At 39.2% G+C, this 19,398-nt stretch overlaps 1 protein-coding gene and 1 long non-coding RNA gene across 10 annotated transcripts in view; one reads left to right on the top strand and one right to left on the bottom strand.

The window, feature by feature from the left end:
- LOC138356740 (uncharacterized) overlaps positions 1-2,394 on the top strand; it is a 136,921-nt gene extending 134,527 nt beyond the window's left edge. For both annotated transcript variants that reach the window (XR_011224614.1, XR_011224615.1), the window contains one exon: positions 2,296-2,394. This is a non-coding gene — a long non-coding RNA (uncharacterized lncRNA). The remainder of the gene's footprint in view (positions 1-2,295) is intronic.
- LOC138356738 (uncharacterized) overlaps positions 1-6,481 on the bottom strand; it is a 128,482-nt gene extending 122,001 nt beyond the window's left edge. For 6 of the 8 annotated variants that reach the window (XR_011224608.1, XR_011224607.1, XR_011224610.1 and 3 more), the window contains exons 1-2: positions 6,327-6,481; positions 5,042-5,264 (exon numbers count right to left, since the gene is read on the bottom strand). Coding sequence is in view for 2 of the 8 variants with exons in the window: in XM_069313049.1 (XP_069169150.1) it covers positions 5,042-5,060 (19 nt within the window). In the remaining 6 variants the exon portion in view is untranslated. Of the gene's footprint in view, positions 1-2,327; positions 2,364-2,924; positions 3,001-5,041; positions 5,265-6,326 lie in introns of those variants that run through there. The other 2 variants (XR_011224611.1, XR_011224612.1) reach the window with 2 other exon arrangements.
- Positions 6,482-19,398: the final 12,917 nt, after the last annotated feature.

Genomic DNA, 19,398 nt, shown 5'->3' with positions numbered 1-19,398 from the left:
CGCTATCTTGCGCGGTCCTTCCAACATCCTTCCTCTCGCCTCTGTGGTGCATTGACTTTTCCTCCTCCTGTGGTTCCTGTTCCTCTTCATTGTCTCCCACTTTCTGTCCAGTTATCTCGCTTACAGGATTCTCTTTCTGTTCATATTTCTAATGTTTCTCCTCGTATTGTTCCTTCATTACCTCCGTGGAGAGTCCCCCTTCCCAAGTTTTGTACGTCCTTGACTTGTATTACTAAAGCCTTTACCCCTCCTACAATTCTGAAAAGCCTCTTCCTTGAGCACTTTTCTTCGCACTCCCACTCTATTTCCATCTTCCGTGATGGGTCTAAGTCTGCGGATGGTGTGGGCTACTCTGTTGTTTTTCCTGACCGTACTTACATGTGTCGCCTCCCTTCGGAGGCTAGCGTCTTTACGGCAGAACTTTATGCTATTCTCTATGCTCTTTGTCTCTTGCTTTCTCATTCTCATTCCTCCTTTGTGGTTGTAGTTGATTCTCGTAGTGCCCTCATGGCTCTAGGGTCCTTTAATCCTGTCCATCCGGTGGTCATTGAGATTTAACATTGGCTGTTTCTTATTTCTAGTAAATTTAAATCAGTAGAGTTTTGCTGGGTTCCCAGCCATATTGGTGTTTCAATGAGGGTGCGGATGCTGCCGCTAAGGAAGCTATCCGTTCTTGTCCCATCTCCCGTAAAGGTATTCCTTATTCTGACTTTTATCCTGTTATTCATTCTTCCCCGTTGGCAGGGTTGTTGGTCCTCTGTGGTTGGTAACAAGCTGCGTACTCTCAAACTTAGTGTGTCCCCGTGGCCTTCCTCCTACCACCGTAACCGGCGGTGGGACACTGCTTTGGCACGGCTGTGGGTTGGTCATATCCGCTTAACCCACGGTCACTTAATGGAGCGCCGCCCTGCTCCTTATTGTCCGAATTGCGTTGTCCCTCTCCTTGTTGAATGTCCTGATTTCCAGGACGAGCGTGTGTCTTGCTTTCCGACCGTCCCTCGCAGTCACTTGTCCCTCGATAGAATTCTAGGTGAATTGGATACTTTTGATATCGTTCGCCTTACGCGTTTTTGTTCTCGTATTGGCATTCTTGGTGATATTTAGCGCCCTCTGATTATTTCGCACTTTGATGGTGCTACATGGCCTTCCCGGTTTGGTGCCTTCTTTTGGTAATTACCTTACCTTCATTGTTGTTTCATTTTAATGTGGTCGTTGTGATATGGATTGTTCTGGCTCACGTGCCAGGTCTTGGATTTTTTTTTGTTTTATATTAAGAAATTGCCAGTCTTGTTACTATTTGTAGAGTTAGAGATCTGCATTAAGGCCTCAATATTATATTCTTTATTTTTTTTTATAACCTCAGCAATTTTTGTGGTTGGTAATATTTAGATTAATGTCAGTGATGTCTATGACAAGGGTTAAGAACCCTTGTGGTATGACAGCATTTTTCCAAGTCATTTCTTTAACAAATGAAAGGGTCCTCGTAACCATTCTTTTGTCCTTTCTACCATGTACCTGTTTGTTGCTTCTTGGTCTTTCATTTGGTACTTTGGCTATTAAAACAATGGCCTTTGGTAATGTTGCAATTACCATTTCTAAAAAAAATGAGCAGGTTCATTAGGCAGGGTTTGTTTTTAGCAAAGTTTTACAAAAAAAATTCCATTCCTTCAGGACCTTGCAGATGTTAGGTCAAACTAATTGACAGTAATCTGTTTTGCCCTTTCAAACAATGATGGTTTTAATCTAGGTAAAATATTTCAGAATATCTGAAGTTTGGCAGACAAATCATTTAAGAGCTTTGATTAAATTTAAGTTACCAAAGACTGAAAACCATGTTGTATACATGGTTCAGTGTCACTTTTCTAATGTTTTGTAAATTTAACAATGATCTTTAGTTAATTTAATCATAATTTGTACAAAGCTTAGGTGTTGCATAGCTTTAAATTTACTTTCAAATATGAAAACTAAAATATTGACTAAAGTTTCTTCCACTTTAATATTTCAGACTAATTTGCAATATTTGTTAGTTTATGTAAATTGAATAGGTAGTCCACTTTTACATCTTTTCAATGCATTTTGCATGCACCTATGTAACAAGTTTCAAATAGGTGTAAATTTTACAAAGTATTTATTTTCAAAGTAAAAAAATCAGATGTTTAAACATTGCATCAATAGTAGTAAACAATAATTTCCAGCATAATTTCAGGATAAGGTACATAAAGTGGTTTCATTAGAATTGTTTTATTTAATAAGTTTTACATAGTATTTATAATACATCTAATATTTCCATTTCAGGTTGTGGGACAGATGCTCCTAGATGAACAGAAGATCCAAAAGGCCAAGACAACTCCAGAGACAATCACCTGTAAAAGAAAAATAAACATTAAACAGGGACACTACTTTTATTATCACCAATGCCTAATAACAAGCCCAAAAAATCCTAACAGCCTATCTTTTAAGATAGGCTCAGCAAGGCCTATCCCTTCCTCTGGTTTTGGTGCAGAGCTTGTTCCCTGAATGGGTGCAGTACATCCACCACTGTAGTGCCATCAACACATTGTACATATGCTTTACTGAAAGCACTATACAATGCATGCCAGGCACTAAGGTTTTAGATGCATCCACCCATTCAGCAAACAAGCCCTGTGAGAATTAACAATGCAACCATTGTTAAGGGTCCCTATACCTATGCAAATCTAGTCCATCTATTAGATGGGTAGTAGAGCAAAGCTCTGAAAAAGCCAAGCCAGGGAAATCTGCAAGACTGCCTGGTCCCCTTTTATGAAATGGGGTAGGATCAGTACAAACTGCATCAATCCCTGTGGGTTGTAACAGTAGGACATTGTTACACACCTATAAATGGACTAGATAAGAGAATTAAGATTAGGTCATTGATATAGCTAAAACATCAAATTCAAACTCACCCACTTTTGTAGATTTCCTTTTGCAGAGTAAAGGAGACTCACTCCAAGCCAGTCCATGCATCATAATCACTTTCACCTGAAAAATATTTAAACAAATTAATTTCAGATTTAAAGCCAATCTTGCTTTACTTTTCAAATTAGCATTCAGTACTTTACAAATTCAGATGGAAAAAATTTCTTTAAGGAATTTACCTTTCCTTCATGTAGCAGTAGTAAAGATCTAATTTAGCAATATAAATATATATGGCATCAATTTGCCAAGTTTCAGTATATGTCATTTGAGAAACTATCCACAACTGCACTTCAATGGCAATTTACATTTATCTTTAGCCAATGCTATATTGTTTAAGTTATTGCTATTTTTTTATTTATGCAAATCTATTCAGATTAACCTTTACTACAACTAACAGAGGGACTTCTGGACTTTCCAAACCACATTCTGGAAAACTATATAATTTTAAAACCAAGCTAAAGTAAACATTTAATATTTTTTTTTACTTTCAAGGGAAAAATACCATCACTTAGAACAAAACTTTTCCTGCCATTAACTTTATTTGACTCATGATTACCCTTAAAACAAAATGCTGTAGACAAGCTTAACTTTTGAAGGGGGCAACATTTTCGTTGCCATCAAAGCACATCAAAGATGCTCTGAGCTAACTTCCCCTAGTCATTAGTGAATGGTGGCCAGTAACTAGTAGGAACTTTACTGCCATTAGAATCCATGCAGAAAGTGTGCACTTCTGCTGTATCTGCCAGTTTGCTAGAAATTGAAATTGGCATACTTGCTCAGCAACTACTTGCCCTCTTGTACCATGTTACTGAACCATAACATAACCACCACACCACCCATTCTTCTAAAATAATATCCCATATGATAAAAACTTCTGCTTTTAATAAATATTTCTAACTTTAATATTAGTTGGCTTGCATGGTGTGTTAATCATTCCTTTGGCAGAACTGTAGCTAAATTGTTCCCACAAAACATTTAATCCATTAACAGTACTGTATCAGGTTCATAAAGAAATTTATAATAAAGACCAAGTGTGGTCATAAGTGCTGCAGATGGGAGAGATAGAACCTTACACCTGCAGAAGTGTGGTGATAACTAGAGAGAATATGGCCTTGTATAGTTGCTAGTGTAAAAATATTACTAAATTTAGTAAAATCACATTGTCTTGGTAGTATAGTTGGGTTAATTATGAATTTTCAGACTAAAAAGCTTGGTACATAATTCAACGGAATAAATTTGTCCCCCTAGTAGTAAGCAGTGGTTGCAAAAGAATAATAATTTGTATATATATTTTGTATTGCTTTTATTCAAATGTTACACATGGTTGTTAAATTAAAGTTTGTTTGCAATGTTCCAGAACAATGTTAATGACTAAAGTTGTTGGAAAATAAAATTTATACAGGATGTTGACTTTAAATGACTATAGCTTTGTTTGTAATTAATAAAGATAGAACAACAAGATAGTGTGCCATTTAAAACGGCAACTGTTAAACTGGTGGTACAGGTATGAACAAAATAACATCGCTATGCAAATAACTTTTTGGTAATATTTACTGTTCACATGACAGGTTGTGGAAGGTCCTGGCAACAAAGAGCTGCAGGAAAATACTTGCAGATCTACAGTAGTAGTGTTGTGTACATTGGAATTAGAGGGTAGAAGTTAATTGCTACAAACCTATTAAATATTAGGGTATGGAAGTCTAGGATTAGGCTAGTGGGTACCATATCTGCAAGTTTAGTCCTTTCAGGAATGTATTTAATAGAATGGTATGTTGAAATTGTGAAAATTGTAATGTGGGGCATTAGATCTTAAACAGCATAGTTGAGGGTGTTTTATTAATAATTTTAATGAAATATAAATCTTGTTTAGTTAACATTAAATATTTGTTAAATAAGCTTTAATCTATAAATGTACAACACTTAATTAACTATGTAAGGGGGAGATTCTGAATAGCAAGTGCCAATAGGCACTGCTACTGGCTTATGGCAAAAGATTCTGTAGCAATAGAACTATAAGCCACACTTTCTCACCCCCCCCCCTTCCTCCCAACTGTTCAGTGTCAAAAGGGAGGGGGGGGGGGTGTCCATTTACTGTACCACTTACATTTTAGTGTGGGCTTCATCCACTATTCTGATGTTAGCTGGAACATTTGTGCCAGCTGCTGGTTTGAAAGGGAGGCATACCATGTGCCAATTCAGGAAGCTTTCCACGTTCCTCACTGCATGTCGGCTCAGGACCTCACTACCATGTTGGGAGGCAGTTTTGAAGACTAACCAATCAACATCCCAGGCTGGAGAGCAGTGCCAGCTCGGGGAGAATTTACCACCTGCAAAAAATTTAACTCTTAACAATCTACATCTATCTCATCTTTACCTAGCCCCCAAACCTTACATTTGTCAGCATTAAACTGCATCTGGTAGTCTTAACCATTTCAAAACTATATAGGGCATCGGTATTTTTTATTTGCCAATTCTGCAACTATTGCAGTCTAAACCATAATCTTGCGAATAACCGATGTCCAAGGAGAGCTTTTAGGCACTACTTACAATTCTCCCAACTTAACCCCATTTATACTAATTTCCTTTGGTATAGCCATGACCTAACCAACTTCAGTCAGCATTCCCAATGATCCGAGCCCCTATCAATTTTGCGCCACTATCAAAATCTCTGCTGAAGTCAAGGTACACAAAATCACAAACCTTATCACCATTTCCTCAACTATGCAACCTAATCCATGAACATTTAGTAATAAAACTATGCGATTCATGTATCTAGTCATGTTTCTCAAAAAGAGTAGAGAAATGGCACTTGCAATGTTAGATTCTAGTAACTTTCCTCACAATAGACTAAGCTAATTGGTCACTAACTTAAGCGTTAAAGTTAACTCAAACTTTTCCTTTTAAACTTGCTCTATTAGGAACTTTCCACGACCGGCCTTTACCCGACATAAATAGGGTAAAAACGGTATATTAAATGCAGTAAAACTACGGTCAATTCGGTATGATAAGCGTGCAATCTTTAAGCATGGGCTGCATAGTAAGAGAACTAAACTAAATGTTAAGCACCCTGGCAAACCACTTCGTTCTATTCAATTTCTTTATTTAATCACTTTGTCCGGCTAGAATTTTTACATTAGATTAAAGGAACACCCTCCCTGGTAACGGCTGAACTAGTTAACCAAATACAAATATTTAGGTAAAATACTTTCCTAAAACCCGTCTACTTCCCCCACCAGTAGACTTCTTCAGCTAAAGGCATAATGTAATGTTCCACTTTAGTAAATAAAGACTTTAAAAAAATACTACCCCATCTGTGTAGTTACCGGTTACCCGACATTCTACGCTTAAAATAACCCATCTATTCCCCATAATTGTTCGATATAACTTACCTCTCACCCGTTGGTCGAGTACACAGCAGTATATATCCTCCTCCATCACTCACCGCGTGGATACTATTTCACTCTGGCCGCAAATTGCCTCAAATCACCTACGTTGTCCATAAACATATATAGAAGAGCAACTGACCATAACACCCGTATATAGCGATCATCACATAACGTGGGAACATTAGAAGTACTGCTGTCAAAACATAGATGGCGCCAGGACAAACGGTAATTCCTATGGACTCGCCTAGTTATGCGTAGGGAATTGAGCTTCAGCTGTTTGGTCCCGCCCCTCAGCTGTATTCACCTAGTTGTACTCACCTAATTTGTGCTTGCAGGGGTTGAGCTTTGGTTCTTTGGTCCCGACTCTCAACCGTCAATCAACAGGTGTACAGGTTCCTGAGCCTATTGGGCTCTATCACATCTACATTTGAAATTGTGTATGGAGTCAGCCTCCACCACATCACTGCTTAATACATTCCATTTGTTAACTACTCTGACACTGAAAAAATTCTTTCTAATATCTCTGTGGCTCATTTGGGTACTGAGTTCCCCTTGTTCGTGTTCCACCCGTGTTAAAGAGCTGTCTTTGTAACTATCAAAATGCATATATCTTTGCTTTCACTTCAGTTATATTTATGACAAGGGATTTAAAATTTGCCTATATTTCTGCTTCTCTGATGACATTAAAAACTTTCGTTTATTACAGTATCTACATAAAATTAACATTTATCTTCATTAGGTTGTAGTTCTCATCAATAGGGAGAGCGTCGGTAAAAAAAAAAAATTGTTTAAATATAAATATCTTTCCTCTCTTAATAATATGCCCGAAACGCTATGCGTACTAGTGGCTTTAGGTATTGTATGTACTAGCTCTATCTATAAATCCAATATTATGTTTGTAAATCGACTATTTATGTACTTTCCTGAATAAAATGAACTTTACTAATATCTAATCTATGTGACTAAAACGTAAGAACAACTTTATCTATGCCTTTTTGATAACATATACAATTATAAGCTTTATTAGATAATCTCTATTAATTAAACAATATATCAGAGAGTGTGTAAGGTTCGGTGTTCCATGTGCGTGTCTGTGTCTGTCCCTGTCCCTCTGCTCCTGTCCCTGTCCCTCTGTCTCTGCCTCTCCTCGTTTCTGACATTCTCTGTGTCAGTCTATCTCTGTCTCTTTCCTCGCTCTATCTCTGTCATTCTCTCACTGACTTTGCATATCCTTATCTATATGTCTCTGTGTCTAACATTCTCTCCCTGACTCTGTCTATATCTATTTCTCTGTCTCGATCTTCATCTCTTTCTCTCTCTCCTTCTCTCTCTCTCTCTCCTTACATACATACATACATACATTAGGCATTGTATGTACTAGCTCTATTTATAAAGCCAACAAACTTTGTAAAATCTCTTTATGTATGTACCTTTACCTAAATAAAAATTATTATTATTATTATTATATAAGTGGATGGAGCCTTTAGCTGATCCCTTCCTGTGATTGGCTGTGGTGTGAATGTCAACAAAGAGTTTCTACCAATAATATGCCATTTATTATGCACCCCATACCACTTGTGGGCGGAGCTTGGAACCTCCTACCCGAGCACAACAACCCGCCTTATGGGTTGCTGTTTGGCTATTTATAGTGCGTTGGAAAAAACAGAGATGGCGTTAGTTGTATTTTGTGGGGTAATTTGTTATAAGTGTAATTTGATGTCAACAGATGGCGTAAGTTGTATCTTATGGCCACTGTTGACCAGCCAGTTGATAGTGTTCTCTTCTGCCGACAGATGGCATCAGCTGTATCATTATTACTTCCAAATTCCCTTTAAACACTGATCTACAAATCCCGTAGCTTATGATAAGCTTTTATACTATTCTGGTATTAGGTAACAATTAATTTTCTTTTATCTACTGTTGAGAATATCATTATATAACGTCTGGTTAGGATGTACTGTTCTTTGTTGAGTGTTTAGTTTAGTTATATCTTCATGCCCGAAACGCTTTGCGTAATAGTGGCTTTAGGCATTGTATGTACTAGCTCTATCTATAAGTGAACCAATCTTTGTAAAAATTTCTTGTATGTATGTACCTTACCTAAATAAACATTTTATTTTTTTTTTTTACATTTATTTAACACATGTGGTACACGCACAAGGGGACACAGGTGGAAGCTGAGTACCCAAATGAGCCACAGAGAGATTATAGAAAGAACTTTTCAGTGTCAGAGTAGTTAATAAATGGAATTCATTAGGCAGTAATGTGGTGGAGGCTGACACAGTTTCAAGTGTAGATATGACAGAGCCCAGTAGGCTCAGGAATCTGTACATCAGTTGATTGACGGTTGAGAGGCGGGACCAAAGAGCCAAAGTTCAACCCTTGCAACCACAACTAGGTTAGTACATACATACATACATAAGATATAAAACAATGGAGGATTCCCAGGTAGAACAATCAACCACAATGCCCATTACCCCTTTACCCTGTTGTCCTTAACTACACAACTATACAAGTCATTAACACGTGTAATGGCTGATCCCCCATCACGATAGCATAAAGACCAATTGCCTGACCCGCAGTCCGTCTTGCTCCTCAAATAATTTTCGGGTTAACATGAAAACGTCTCTCGAGTTTATCTTTCTAATGTTGTTTTCCCATCTTTCATTTTATCAGCTTAGTTCCTTTATTATGCCCCAATTACTCATCCCTTGAGCGGTAGTTAAACTGAACCCAAATTTAAAAGAAGTTCCTTTTGCTAAGCAAGCTACAGTCTTGATAAGTCAGATATATTGTTTGTTAACACATTTCTCAACAATGAACAGTCAGTTTTATCAAGCTAACATATCCTAACACAACGAGTGAGAGTATTAACTGGTCTAATTATTTTATTAGACCAGTATATATTATTAGATTATACTGGTATAATTATATTGGTGTATACTGGCAGCAGGTTTTCTTTCAAACATGTTTCATTGAATATGACCGCATATTCTGTATTTATTATTTTCTGGTTTAGGGCTTCTATCCCTCTAACTATTTTCTTAGCATCAGGGCTTAATTGAAATAGGAGTTCTCCAAAACTCATTTTCGTACTTTTAAGGTGAAGAAAAGAAGTGATTTACTATAGAGTGTATTACACTTATTTGTATAATTTGCACGACGTTTCGAACCTCCATGGTTCATTCTCAAGTGAACAGATCTTACAATACTAGTTGATTTTATACCCGCATTAGGTCAGGTGATAATACAATGAAGGTGAAAACATGGGGGGATACATAAGGGATAAATGTGAGGTGAAACATTCCATGTAGCTCCATGTAAAATAAACGAAATTTTGTCCTGAAAGAGTTTTCATATATAGATCCAGTTTCTGCCGTTCTTCCGACATGAAAAGACCTTTGGTTTAATAAGTTATTAAGATGTTTTCAACAATATTACTAGGGCGTTCACCGATTCTAACATGGGCGACCCTTTTGGAAACGCAACACATGGGTTGACCTGATTGATATATGGGTCAGATTCCATTAAGGTTCGGAACACTATCATGACATTACACCTGTCAGTGAATGTGAGCTCCACATACATCACATATACTTCTTGTGTACTTTCATTGTGTATGATTATTGCCCAATTATTCTCATCAGAACTCCTGTGTCCTTTTGTTTATCAGCATCAATAGGAAATCTGTGTCAGTGATTGGTTGTCAACCACATTAAGTTTTTGTCCATGAGGGGACATTAATTAGCAAGATGTCCCAGATCCCACTAATGCAATAACAGTTTTGCTGACACCAGTCTACAGTAAATCAAGTACCTGTTGCAATAGTGGTTGAATTGTAAATAAACTACTGTTAAGCTTTATGTTTCATTGAACCACTTCTAAATACTGCCACTACGAGTAGTGGCAGTATTTAGAAGACATTAAGCTTTCAGACCCAGTGTCTTTAACATTAAACTGTCTATTAGACAGTTTTATTAGTCTATCTGTAACTGTGATTGTATTTTGCTAGATTCCAACCGCTTTGTGTGGTGTCTGCCATAGGCACAATAGCAATGCTGCATACAATTACAATCAGGAAAAAGCAATATTATCACATGCCTTGTCCTGTTGAGATTTCAAGGTTTTCTTCTTTCCAGCCAATTCCTTCCTCCAAACTTGCTTCTTTGGATTCTACTTTCCTATAACAGATGTGAGCATGGAATCCAGCTCTGCCCCAGATTCTTCATGTTTAGCTTCCAGGGCTTGAGGAAAAGCAGAGGTGCAATAGGCACACTGAGAGAACTCGATCAACATCAAAGGCTCAACACTTTTCAACACACTTTCCCCTACACATACGGGGCATAACTGGCCATCCTCTCACAGGGTTCAAAAGAGAACTCGATTAGCACCTTCAAAGGATTCCCGATCAACCAGGCTGTGACTCGTATGTCAGGTTGTGAGCAGCCACACTGAACATCCTGGTTTATCAGACCAGCAAAAAGGAGGCCTGATCAAACAATCCTGAGCCAAAGAGACCAACACAAACCGAGGCGAAGAGAGGAAAGGACGGCTAAGGACGGTAAGAGTAGGCCGAAGGTAAAACAGCACACGAGACAGCTTGCGGAAATAACATCAACGCTGAACATAAGCTGCAGCGGTACGAGGTCCAACGCTGCACGATATGAGGTGACCATATTCGCCATAAGATGATGGTCCTGGAACAACCATGAAAGGAAGGACAAAACAACTGAAACAGAGACAGAAGCACACCTACGAAGGGACAAGAAATAACGGAAAGACCGCTAAGAAACTTCATACTACTGCCGAGACGAAACATGCAGGTGGGACACCATGAACGAAGCCACCTGCTCACCATACAAGTGGTGATAAACTCTAGTCAGGAAGACCAAACGTGAAGACTCGAGGAGAAGATCGAACCAGCCATATAACAGACTGGACCAATCTGCTGAAAGAGGCGGAATTGCGGGATATCCCTCGGGTTCGGACACCAAGCAAGCAGCCCCTGAAACCAAGGCTGGGCCGGCCACCAAGGAGCCAAGGGGACTACTCTCCCTTGGTAAGTGTCCAAGCGAGCTAGGACCTGGAGCAACAGCAGAACCGGGGGAAAAAGGTACAGGTAACCCCACCTCAACTAGTCCTACCACAAGGTATCAACCCCGACAGCCTTGCAGTCGGGGAAGGGCGCCACATATACCAGGAGATGCCTCGACCACGCCGACGCGAAGAGGTTCACCTCTGGGTGCCCGTATGTCTGGCAGAATGAAATGAATGAGTCGGCATCGACCGTCGACTCCTCCCCAATGATTTTTCTTCCAAATATTGTAATGGCTTTGTATAGTTATGGAGGAGACAAATGACCAAGTTTTTTCATCTGTCAATGCACAAGCTTTATTTAATGTTTTAAATGAATGTGCAGGTTGTCATAAACAATATTTTTTTAAAGCAGGTCGTTTATAATGAATACAGTACTTTGGGTACAGTGTATTCAATGAAGGTACACCATTTTTTACAGCTTTGCATTTAATAGCATAGAATTAAACAGAAAGCTTAATTGAGGATTGAGAGTGATAACAAGAGGGCCATAGTATTGTATGCACTTTATCAGAGCTAGCAGTGGTCAATAATGTGAATAACATTGTGACAACTAGGAAATGAAATGAACAAAGTAAAGAAACTGATTATAAGATGACATTAAAATTATCACTTTTATGAACAAAGATGCATCAATACATGTACAGTAGCTGTTTTAGTTTGAAAATCATTGGGCAAAAGTATTTAATATTAATAATAAAGAATACGGAGTAAAGTTCTAAAATATATCTGCATGTGTTGGTAAATATATTGCCCCACAGGTGTCTTAAATTTAAATTTTCTAAAATTATTAATAGTTCATGTAAAAAGTCTATAATAAGTAATTTAAAATAAAATACAGTAGGTGTACACTAGGAAGACAAAAACATAATATACAGTACACCTTTTATTTTGGAATATATGCATGGTTGTTGATCATAAGCTAGACTGAAAATTTATTTAGAAAAATTAACACCTTGATAAATTAAAATAGATATGTATGTTAGTAGAGGAAACTCCTCTTATCACTTATGAGCATGGCTGATAAGGGTCAAGAAAGTGTATCTATTGTGTGGCCTTAAAAATCATCACACAGCTGATAGTCCTTAAGCCCAACATCAAACTGGCCTGCAATGTTGACTTGTACCATCCTGCAGTCCACCAGCTTGGTAAGGATTATATTTGATGAGTAACACATGTGCAGATTATGAGTCACAACAACTAACCACATGTAATGTGACTTACCTGTGGCTGGTTCTGCAATGAGTCTTCCTAATAGACATTGCATTTTTATGCACTTTACCCAAGGCCAAAAATGGTCGTACTAGAACATGGAAGTGGCTCGCGAAATTGCCATATTGTCCCGTTTTGTGTTTTGGGTCCTCTGGTAGGTTAGGAGAGGACAGTTTCTTTTGACACTGGGAACCTTTGGAGGACGAGCTGGGTTCTGAGTGAGATACACTATGCCTAATGAACAATGCTCTTGCTTTTTCTGGGCACCAAGCTCACATAAGAATCACAATGTGTTGTTAATTTAGGGGGCAACAATGACTGGACAGTCAGGGGAAAAGGGGGTCAGACCCCACTCCCTGACCTGCGTGACCTGTACAGCAAGGCTGCGTGACCTCTACAGCAAGGCTGCGTGACCTCTACAGCAAGGCTGCGTGACCTCTACAACAAGGCTGCGTGACCTCTACAGCAAGGCTGCATGACCTCTACAGCAAGGCTGCGTGACCTGTACAGCAAGGCTGTGTGACCTGTACAGCAAGGCTGTGTGACCTCTACAGCAAGGCTGCGTGACCTCTACAGCAAGGCTGTGTGACCTCTACAGCAATAATGTATAATCTCTACAGTAACTTAACATAAGAACCAAAGAAACCTAAGATAAATATTCACCATAAGAATATGTCATATAAACTATAGTCTGATATGGACTAAAATGAAATAAAGATATAGGGACTAATAAGTAGCTGTGACTACATCCCTAATGAATATGAATACAAAATATATTTTATACATATATACGTATATATATATATTATATATATATATATATATATATATATATATATATATATATATATATATATATATATATATATTATATATATATATATATTTATATATTTATATATTTTGTGACAATCTCTTTCAAGAGAGATTGAGCCTGCTCTTCCCTCCAAAGTACGTCACCTCAACAGATAATATAGAAGATATATCCAACAAGTATACCGGCGCACCTGCTCGCCCCCGCCACCGTTAACTGGCAAACTGCTTGTCCATCGCCTGCCTGTCGCTGATTGGCTGGTGCCCAGTCGCACCTGCCCCACCACCCTCCGCCACGAGTTAATGTCTGGGCTACAGCGACCTAGGGAAGGGAGAATATCTCAGTGCTCCACACAGTTGACACGTCTCATTGGTAGACTAAGCCTTGGCTTACGTGTACTAAGGGAGGTGGCAGCTTGAAGCCAATATTCCTGCACTAATATTTACTTTGCTATTATTCACTTGTCTTAACGTTACTTTTCATTTGCCAGTGATTATTCTTATTATTTTGTTTGTTGATTTGTCTGTTACATTTTTATGCTCAATTTTATTCATGTCTTGCTTTTCTAACGTAATTAAAATTTCATTGTTAAATTTACTTGTGTTTTGTGTGTCTTCCCATTACCTTACCACAGACGAAAGTTCCAGCTTTTCTCTTTTTTTTTTCTTTGTGACGAGGCCATGCCCCTAGCTTTTGAAACAGCCGAACACCAACGCGTTACCGCCTATATATATATATATATATATATATATATATATATATATATATATTATACATACACACACACAGTATATATATTTTATTGCTCATATCCATTTTTATAGGTTTTAAATATTCCTCAATTTCAGTTGTGACTGATTTTATTTCTGATCCTGCAGAAGAATGCATAACTAAACAAAGCCCAACACTGAATATAATGAATCTCTTATTTCAAGGCGAGCCCTGGTGGCTCCCTGAAGCTATACGCCCTGAAGCCGAGATGGTACTATCTACTAGTTCACATCAGCCGTGTATCTGTATGTGTGTGTGTGTGTATATATATTTAAAAATTATATATAAATATATATATATTTATATAAAGGAAGGGAGTACCACCTCTGGCTGAAAGAAGGGGACCCTTAGCCTTGAAGGAAACCACACAACGCATTAGAGGGAATGTTTAGGTCCCCTCCAACACAGTTTGTGTGCTTTTCTTCTACCACCCCCTTCCTTTTTTTTTTTTTTTTTTTTTTTTTTGCTTTGCTTTATTGTGTATTTAAAGGTTACAAGATATACATTAGTTGATACAAAAAGTGCCTAAAAGTTATGGATCTCTTGAAGCTTCCGGACAGGAACCAAGGATGCAGTAGGCTTTTCCCCTCTGGATCGCCACACTGAGGCGCTGAAACAAAAAACTGGAAGCCCTTGGGTCTCTGGTGACGTCAATGAGCTTGGAGCTCAATTCCTTGAGAAATCCCAAGACACTCTTGCCCCAGGGGCCATGCGTCTCAGACGCTATGGGAACAAAGAGGTATTGACACTCCAGTCGCCTGTACTAGAGTGATTTTTGCTGTTTCCTTGTGGTAGGCTGCCCCACCTGCTTGATCAGCACCGAAGTGTACATAGGTGTCAGCCAGGATGGATACACATGAGTAGTCTCACACCAACAGTTTGCCCGTTTTCCAAGAGTATATAGTGATACCATCAGGGCGAGGTGCGGGGATGCGAGGTTCTCTCCACTGGGCACCGAGCTGAGACGAGGCTTCTCTTGATGACGTCATTGACCTCGTTGTGTCTTGCATGCCAGGGCGGATGGATGGATGGATATATATATATATATAAAATCCACACAGAAACGGAAAAGAAAGATGAACGTTTCGGTCAATCAAGGCCGTTGTCAACACCAGGCTACAAGAAATCACAAAGGAAGAGTGGAGGTTAACACTAGAGCCTGACCACCATCCACTGGTAAAGAATTAACCAGAAAAAGGTATAGATTAGCTTAGAATGAGCAGAAGGATTTAAGCGGTAAGAATAAAAGATTAAAGAAAAAGCCTCATTGAACACACACAAAATATATGAATATAATATTGTTATGAGACATTGTAACTCTCCCTATCATAGTTTTTTCTTAAACTGTTGTGCAATATTGTAACTTAAAACTGGGTCAAGTTTGTACTTATCAGTACTAACATTGAGAAGATTAGGACACCGACTGATTAGGGCAGACTCAAATTCCGTTCCACAAAGCCATTGCAATTGGTAATGCTTTTTGTCCCATCCCAATTAATAGTGTTATCACACAAACGTGTGTGTAGATACAAAGCATTAGACGTTTGGGCAGTTCTTATACTTTAAGCATGTTGGGACATATGTAATTGTAAGGATTTTCCTGTTTGTCCAAGGTACACAGACTCAACCTGTTGGTCCAACAGGCTGTTGCTTGGAGTGGCCTGCAGGCCCACATATCCACTACAGCTTGTCTGTTAAGGCACTTCTTGCAAGAAATTGTCCTCTGCCTCTTGAATACAGCCACCTTTGTTCCAGCAATTGTTTCTAATGCTTGCTGGGAGGGTGTTGAACAGCTGTGGACCTCAGAAATTCAGACAGTGCTCTCTGTGCTCATGGCACTTCTCCTCACAGGTTCTATACTACATTTCCTTCTGTATCTTTTGCTCCATTATGCTGTTCTACTATGCAAATTTGAGACCTGGCCTTTCAATAACTTCCATGTATATATTATTTGGTACCTCTCGCTTCTCTTTTCCAGAGAGTACATTTTGAGAGCTTTGAGACGGTCCCAATAATTTAGGTGCTTTATCGTGTGTGTGTGTGTGTGTGTGTCTGCTGTAAATGTTCTCTGTATTTAAAAAATCTCTCCTGCTCTAGAAGGAAAAGTGAGTACTGAACAGTCTTCAAGATAGGACAGCACCATAGACTTAAATGTTATTTACATTGCTGTGGGATCATTGGATTTGAACCTTCTCATATTCCACCCTATAATTTTCCTTTGGAATCAACATCAACTCCTGGAGATTACGCATAGTCTCCACACTCAACTATGTCAGAGGCTCGTACTTAAATGGAGACACTCTTACATCCATAGATATCACCAAGCCATCATAGCTTGCTGTAGTTCCGGCTGACTGCAAGTGCTATTCAACATACTGTATACTATAGTTGACTACATCATACCAGTTTGTCTGCAAACATTTGGTCACTAACAAATGTTAAATTAGTCCTTAACCAATTCATCACTGCCCAGTCCAATTTCGTTTTATAACATCAGTCTCGTGAGATGTGCTGCTATAGCAGTCTTGTCATTTATACACTCTCGGTTACACAGTAATGCTGATAAACCCCCAGTCACACTGCAAGTGTCACATTGTCGTGACAAGTCAACATTGAACTGACATATCAGACCAAAGGACTCTGGATCATCATGGCTAAACCTCAAAAATAAAGCTATTTCAACACTTTAATATTTTTTTTGTTTACATTTGTTTTCCATTTTTATGGTGTGTACCTAATACTGGCTGAAATTAATGACCCTAGCAATAAATTAATGTTTCTAATTTGATACACAAATTACTTCCAAATTAATATACTTGTAAAATATTTTATGCCCTAACAACCAAACTTAGCCCTGTAAGGTTGGGTACAATATGTGAATCATTTATACAAATAAATTACATTAACATTGACATATATGATGTTAGTGTGATTTCTCTGTGTATCTGATGCTGGAGCATACAGTCAGAGAACTATGTTGCCTACACCCAGGTGCTTGGGAGCTGTACATAAAAACTTGGATGTGCCCCTGACTGTGATTTCAGTAGAAACTCGGTTGAATGACTTGACAAGTCAGGGTAGTCCAGTAGTTAGCATCAGCAGCTGGGAGTGTCTCGGTCGCAGGGTTGAGTTGCCTCGGCACTCCCGTTGATTTTCTCACTTGAACCATTTATATATGTCTTGAACTAACTCACACGAAGTGTTCAATGTGCAATGGTTTTCAAAATGAATGCAATAACATTAAGTAAATGAAACAAATCAGCAAACCTCTGCTGCACCATAGGTAACTACAATGACCTTTGTGTAAGGGAGCCGGTCGGCCGAGCGGACAACACGCTGGACTTGTGATCCTGTGGTCCTGGGTTCGATCCCAAGCACCGGCGAGAAACAATGGACAGTTTCTTTCACCCTATGCCCCTGTTACCTAGCAGTAAAATAGGTACCTGGGTGTTAGTCAGCTGTCACGGGCTGCTTCCTGGGGGTGGAGGCCTGGTCGAGGCCCGAGCAGCGGGGACACTAAAGCCCCGAAATCATCTCAAGATATAGACCTCAGTTAGGTGAATACCAGTTTTTTGTTGGTCCATCTCCTACAGGAGCTATTATGAAAACATCACTTGGGTAACTGCCAGTCCAGTTCAGACAACTCCCATTAAATTAGTAGTTTACTACTAGACACAAATGATTAATGCTTCTTGACTGTTCTGGGTCTTTTTTCCCCTATCAACCTGGAGGGGTTCAGGAAGACCGCAGAGGCTGATGTTGCCTTATATAAGTACCTCGGCAATGCAAGACTAATAGTTTTGACCAACTGCAATGAAACAATGAATTAACTGATATAAGAGGAAATCTGTCTCACTGCACTAAAGCAATCTTGAGATAATGGGTTCACAATTAGAAGTGGTGTCTGTAAATTATTGACAAGTCTTCCATAAACAGTTATCCAAAGAGTCCAGTAGTTCTGCATCTCTGAAAAGATACCTGTGCAGATATCACGTACACCACTTCAATAACTACAGCATATATGTACTCTGAACAATCCCACAAGAAATTCTGGCTTAACCTTCCCAGGTGATGTTGGGAAAAGGTAACGAGCCACCTGGGTACCATCTTGAGGTTATCTTGAGATGATTTCGGGGCTTTAGTGTCCCCGCGGCCCGGTCCTCGACCAGGCCTCCACCCTCAGGAAGCAGCCCGTGACAGCTGACTAACACCCAGGTACCTATTTTACTGCTAGGTAACAGGGGCATAGGGTGAAAGAAACTCTGACCATTGTTTCTCACCGGCACCTGGGATCGAACCCAGGACCACAGGATCACAAGTCCAGCGTGCTGTCCGCTCGGCCGACCGGCTCCTCCACCATGGTAGAAGTATTTTCCACCGTCACAGTTTCTGTAAAGAAGCACTTGACTGGCAACAACCCACGAGTGGCTTTTCCCCGCACGAGATCCACATAATAATGTAGAGCCAAGCCAAACAGTACTTATTATTTTCATGTAAAATCTCAGACACAATCGTCATGGACATCAAAGAAAAATACAGAAATGATGTTACGTGAAGCAAGTCTACCAATGATAGCGGAGAAGGCAGCACATGGAGCAGTGGCACAAATTGTCCACCCGTCTTGATGCAGTCACCCAGAGTTCTAGCGGCCTGTAGGTCTGGGTGTATTAATGGTGAAACTGATCTGTAGGCTAGCAAGGCTAGCAAGGTGTTAGCAGCCAGGTAGTAACAGACCCACAAGATACCAGCTTTTCTTCTAAGTATATCAACTCTGTTGGGCATTGGGAATTGACTTTCACTTTGTTAAGCAGTTGTAGCTGCTAAACCAAATCTCATAGTCTGAAATATCAATGAAGACCAATGTGTAATTTTAACACAGCCAATCTTGTGTGTTTGTGGAGTTAGCTTGACAGTGTAGCAAGGTTAGGCCTTGAATGATGCAGTAGTCAGTTCAGAAGGTCTGCCATTTAGTGCAGTAACATTGACAATGAAGTCCTGTGTTGAAACCTGCAGTACCTTAGCAAAATATGGCATTTCTCGTCAACCTAAAATGTTCCGACACTGTAGGAACACACCTAAACAAGATAAAAGGGTTTGGGGGTTTACTGTTATCCTGTACACTCCTCCCTTCAGAATTACCTCATCTTTGAACTTTTCATGCAGCTTCAATAATATCTTTTAAGA

Source organism: Procambarus clarkii, chromosome 74, assembly GCF_040958095.1.
Source record: "Procambarus clarkii isolate CNS0578487 chromosome 74, FALCON_Pclarkii_2.0, whole genome shotgun sequence".
NCBI lineage: Eukaryota > Metazoa > Arthropoda > Malacostraca > Decapoda > Cambaridae > Procambarus > Procambarus clarkii.
This window is presented reverse-complemented; position numbering and strand designations above follow the sequence as displayed.